This window comes from Sorghum bicolor, chromosome 5 (assembly GCF_000003195.3).
Source record: "Sorghum bicolor cultivar BTx623 chromosome 5, Sorghum_bicolor_NCBIv3, whole genome shotgun sequence".
Taxonomy (NCBI): Eukaryota; Viridiplantae; Streptophyta; class Magnoliopsida; order Poales; family Poaceae; genus Sorghum; species Sorghum bicolor.
In genome coordinates this window covers 5230379-5236184 of record NC_012874.2, presented here as the reverse complement: position 1 = coordinate 5236184, position 5806 = coordinate 5230379, and the positions used below count along the sequence as shown (strand labels likewise).

The 5806-nt window shown below is 47.4% G+C and overlaps 1 protein-coding gene and 1 long non-coding RNA gene across 2 annotated transcripts; both read left to right on the top strand.

Annotated features, from left to right (window-relative positions):
* Positions 1549–2365, top strand: LOC110435730. The gene is made up of 3 exons (XR_002453586.1): positions 1549–1813; positions 1905–2094; positions 2171–2365. It is a non-coding gene; the product is annotated as an uncharacterized LOC110435730 (long non-coding RNA).
* Positions 2513–4118, top strand: LOC110435729. The gene is made up of 4 exons (XM_021461697.1): positions 2513–2647; positions 2737–3132; positions 3221–3478; positions 3562–4118. Exons 1-3 carry the CDS (start codon positions 2636–2638, stop codon positions 3383–3385), a joined length of 573 nt encoding a protein of 190 aa, XP_021317372.1. The 5' UTR covers positions 2513–2635; the 3' UTR covers positions 3386–3478; positions 3562–4118.

Genomic DNA, 5806 nt, shown 5'->3' with positions numbered 1-5806 from the left:
CTTCCGTGGCAGAGGCATTCATAGTGGAGGAGGTGTCAAAATTCACAACGACGTACTATACTGAGAACCTTCCCACCGGCGCACCCCCTCGTTACAACGCCGGTGAGAGTTCATCGACCCTGAGTTTATTCAAAGGGCAACTCGGAAGAGGAAGCGTAGGTACCCATAAGCAGTTGTGAGATCATGAGTGGCGCACTATCATGCTCTACGTGTTGATGAACCTTGACGAAGTGGAGCCTTATCGAATGTAAGTTCTCAACGATCTTGTTACATACGCCGTCAATATCCTCTACATATCAAAAGAACAGTGAGCTTGTCTCTTGTTTTTTCAGAAAGTTTGTGAAAGAACAATGGAAAGGGAGAATGGCTCCCACCATCCAAGATGAAGACAATCTTCTCAAAAATGCCGTGCCCGATTTTATTTCTTGGTTCCGTACAGAGGTACCATCCAACCTACCTCGTTCCAACTTTGAGATTCCACTTTGCTCCTAGGAGTGAGTAATGTAACAATCTACCTGGCCTCACCTTGCAGGCCCGCACGGATGCAGAAATGGATGGTGAATTGAAACAGGTTGCACGGGGCTTTGCTACAAGGGTAAAGTCATTCACCGTTTATGATGTGAATGGCTATCGCTTTCGCACGAGAAGGCACGAGGAGAGTCGGCCCAACCTAAAGACCACATGCACAGGAGTTCGTACACCCGGCAACGATGACTGTGACTATTACGGCATAGTCGAAGAAATATATGAGCTTGACTTTGAGGGCCCCCAAGCTCTTAAACCAGTGGTGTTCAAATGCCATTGGTTCGACCCTGAGGTCATCAGAAGAGCTGATGACATTGGGCAAGTCGAAATTCGAAAAGATTCCATCTATAAAGAAGAAGATGTCTATATTGTGGCTCAACAGGCCACGCAAGTTTATTATCTCCCATGGGCGTGCCAAAAATACAAGGATCTTGAGGGTTGGTACCTTGTGCACTTGGTATCGCCACGTGGTAAAGCGCCTCTCCCAAACGATGATGACTACAACTATGACCCACAAGATAATAGCGGAGAGTTCTATCAACCTGAGGGGCTAGACGGGCGATTGGAGATAGACATTCTTTCGCTAATGGGCATGGAAGGCGACAATGACGTCGATGAGGACGAGGGTGAAGTAGTGCAAGATGCTAAGGACTTAATAATGCTTGAGGAATGGAGGGCTCAACGTGATAGACATGTTGTTGAGGATGATGGAGTTGGTGTTGAAAATGGATATGTCGAGGACCTTAGAGAGCTCGACAATATTGACAGTGATGATGACTATAGTGACGATGAGCCAACCACCGCCGTTCGTGGAGATAATTTCTAATTCATGTAATATTGTATTTTTATAGTTATTAATTTGCAATTATGTTTTGTTCATTTTGCATATCTTTGTAAGTACTCCTTGTTTAATTGTACTAATTGGTTTTAGCTTTGTCATTGCAGGTACAGGACAAAATGCCGGGCGGAAGGCGACCGCGGCGAAAGGGGTCGCCTCGACCTTCATGAGGCACGACGACACCGACGACACGGACCTCCAGCCTCAGCTGGAGTCGTCCATGAGCAGGGACCATGGACGAGGCCAGGTCACGGCGTCTTCTAGCCCGATGGCCTAGCCCGAGGAGGAGCACTTCGAGGGCGACCACGTCGAGGACGACGATGAGGAGCTAGTTGTTGAGGCGGCGAGTTCGTCTAGCTCGAGCAAGCTCTACGCGCGGGGTATCACGCGCCTCCCTGATCGGCCGCCCGCGCGACACGCCCGAGCGTTGATCACACCTTGCGGTGATAGGTAAGTAACCATTCATGTTTTTACGATTAATTCATATGACATGTTGAAAATCGAACTTCAGACTAACATTTTTTCGTAATGCCTCGTGCAGGAACTTTGTCAAGGTGGATGCGACGGAGTCGCGCCATATCACTAGCATACAGGGCCTCATTATTAAGAAGCACTACCCCGGCTTGGTCGAGCACAAGGGGAAAGTGGAGCCACCCTTTTCCTGGCCGCACTTCTCTAGCGTCGTGGCAAACGACACCACTCTTGCGCAGGTCATCAAGGCCGAGTTCTGGGTTAGTCTTTAGTACTATGCATTCATTGGATGTTTTTGAAATAATAAAATAAAACATATATGATGTTTGTATGTAGGAGTGGTTCGTGTGCGAGGAGGGGAAAGAGGCCGAGGCGGCGAAAATCCAGGACAAGGTCTGCAGAGAGCGGCTGAAGGACATGTACTCCGAGGCGCATATCCAGTGCGTCATCTCCTACCACCATGGGTGCTTGGCCAGAAGGTGACAAAGAAACAGGCCAGAGAGATGATCATGTGGCCCGACACTGATATCACCAGAGAGCAGTTAAGTAGGGAACATTTATTTTGCCTTTAAAAATAAGTATGAAACATTAATTCTCATTCATCTTCTGACATATCAATTGCACGTTGTCATGCAGTTTTCTGCTGATTGGTGCAAATCACACACCGACTGTTGGGCTCAGATTGTGGACTCGTGGCAGAGGCCGGAGGTGTACGTGGAGCGCAGAAGAAGACGGGAGAACCGCCTGGCTGCGACGAGAGGGGCGTCACACCACCAGGGGAGTGTGCCCCTCCCAGGGTACATGGACACATATGTATGTTTCTTTTTTTGTTTGTTTATTTATTTTTGCTAACGCTTTATTCTCATTACGTTTAATCAACCTTGTTTGTGTTTTTCTCGCAGCGCAAGACCCACGGCAACGTGCCCATCAGCGAGTATGTTGGGTACGCCCTGGCTAACAAGGGGCGAGCGTCGGATCCGAACAACGTCTACAACCCACAGGACGGGCCCGATGCATACACCAACACTGCCGCCTACGAGAAGATGTCCGCGTACGCCACTGCAGCTCGCACGCGCCATGGGGATGACTTCGACCTTACCACCGAGCCACTGGACACGGACTTGCTCATGAGGACGGGAGGAGGGAAGCAGCACGGCCGGTACATGATTGCCCACAGCGCAATCAACCCGGCCACCGTACCCACGCTCTGCGAGGTTCGGCAGGGGAGCAGCTCGACCTCCGACGTCCCCATACGGCCTCGTCAGCCGAGCTCCGTGCAGCAGATAGCTGCGATGCAGGTAAATACAACTTTATCCATCGTCCATTAGTTTTACATATACACATCTCCTTTTGCATTGTTTAACCATTGCGGGTGTAATATTGCAGTCGCAGCTAGAGGAGTTGCGGGCCAGGCAGGACGAGCTGCAGGAGGCTCATCGGCGAGAGCTGGCGGCTGAGCTGGCGGCCAGAGACGAGGCCCATCGGCGCCACATGGAGGCACAGCAGCAGCACACGCAGCGTCAGATCTCGAACCTAGTCGGATACTTCTAGTCCATCCAGAGCTCTACAGCGCCTCCGCTGCCTGCCTCGCTCTTCGCTCCACCCCCTGTTCCACCCTCTGTTCCTACCCCTGCAGGCAGTCCGGTGAGTGTATATATGTTTGTCTATTGCTTTGGCTTCTGCGGCCGTCCTGCACATACTAATGAGTTCGCTTTTATATTATGTAGCATCAGTCGTGGGGTTCGAACCCGACCCCTTCTCCAGGCAGTGGGTGGCAGGTTACTACTTATGGCCACCCAAGTACGCAGCACACGTGGCCTGGTGCCCATCCGCAGCACGGCCACCCCGGGTTCTCCGGCAGCCCTCCTCCGCGCCCCGGGTACTCGTACCCGTACCCGTCGGTGCCAGGGCAGGCCATGTGGGTGCCGTGGGCAGGTGCGAGCTCTCCACACCCTGGGGTCACTCACCCTGGTCGGCTTGGCCAGATGGGGGCTCGGGACACGACGGAGGCCACAGCGACGACTGGTCAGAGTCACAGCACTAGAGATGAGGCGCTAGCGACTTCGAGGAGTGATATTCTTGTGGACTTGTGGTCTATGTTATGAACTTGTGGTTTATGTTATGAACTTATGGTTTATGTTGGACGTAATGTTAGATTTTTCATATCTATGTGGATTTGTGTAGATTTGTCATATCTATGTGGATTTGTGATATCTGTGGACTTTGATATGTTTTATGTGTGATATATATGTGGATTGTGATATAGACAAAGGGATTTGTGATATATATATATATACATATATGGCTGTGCATGTAAAAAACAGAGAAAAAACAAAAAATAAAACTAAATTCCCAACTTTGCCGAGAGCCTGCATGGCTGGCACTCGGCAAAGATAGAAAGCCGGGTTCAGAAGAACTACAGCTTTGCCGAGAGCCTGGCTGTCTGGCTCTCCTTTGCCGAGAGCCGTGCTGGCAGGCTCTCGGCAAAGGCTTTTTTTTAAAAAAATAAAGAATCTTTGCCGAGAGCCTGCCAGCACGGCTCTCGGCAAAGACGACGTCAATATTGACGTTCCTCGACAGCGCCGTAGGCTTTGCCGAGGGCGTTTCTGGCCCTCGGCAAAGTCTTTGCCGAGAGCTGCCACGTGGCTCTCTACAAAGAATTCTTTGCCGAGAGCTTCTTTGCCGAGAGCTCTTTGCCGAGAGCCACGTGGCAGGCTCTCGGCAAAACCTTTGCCGAGGGCTTTTAGGCCTTTGCCGAGGGCTCTCGGCTCTCGGCAAAGAAGCCGGATCCAGTAGTGAGGTAGGGTCTGCGCTAAACAAGGACAACCTGCATTGTGTAGTGTAGTAAAGCTGGGCTAAAGCCTATGATCCAAATAAAACGACGACAACATGCATTCGACACAAAGTAAATGAGTAGGTTTAGTCATGCAGAAAGGACAGTGTGCTAACTGCTAACTTAAGAGTACATGAGTATCAATACACAAGACAAAGAGTACTGCTAGTCCAATGCTAATAATGTCATTGTACTCAATTGTCTGCCCAGATTTGTATCAGCAAACCAGAGAAAATAAGACATACTGTCAACTGGGATATGAGAATTTGATGTGACGATTAAATAGTACCTATCCAGTACCTGTAAACTGAAATATCAATGTTTGTGTTACTTAAATTAGAGGAAAAAGGCTACATAACACCCCAAAATATCTAGGGTGGAATACTTAGCCCCTAAACTATAAAACCGGATATTCTACCCCCTGAACTTTTAAAACCGGTCAAATAACCCCCTAGAGTGGTTTTAGAGGGTGGTTTTATCTTTTTATTTATTTCCGCTGAATCTTTGAAAAATCATAATAAATCACAGAAAAATCATAAAATAAAAAAATCAATTTTGTCGGGCTCCTAATGAGTAGATCTACACAGTGAATATATAATATGATATACTTTAGTACAAAGTTTTTGCTTTAGCTTTAAATCAAAGTTTTTCTGTAATTAATTTGAGTAATTCATATATCTAGTTCCTACAGTCCAATTGTGGTAAATTTTTTATGGTGGGCTCGCTATTGTATGCTTAAACTATGGTAAAAATTTCATACTCATGGGATCAAGTATAACTTAGCTATAGATAAAACATAGATTTAACAAGAATATGGCTAAATAATTCTATAACTCTATGTGATCCAATGGGTACAAAATTTTTACTATAGTTCAAGCATCTGGAGTCCATATTATACTAAAAATATGAGGCTAAAGCTCCGGCTCGGGATCCGAGGCTAAAGCCCCTTCTCGGCCAGGACTAAAGGTCGATCGTGTAGCAGTGTACGTATTATACCAAACCACATGTAAAATAAAATATTTGAGGCTCTAAATAATTTTAAATCAAAAGGTTGTCAACTAAAAAGTTTCATAACTTTTCGAGATATACAAAGTTTATTCATAGAGTTTTCCATCCGAGGTCATTTGAAAATTTTGATT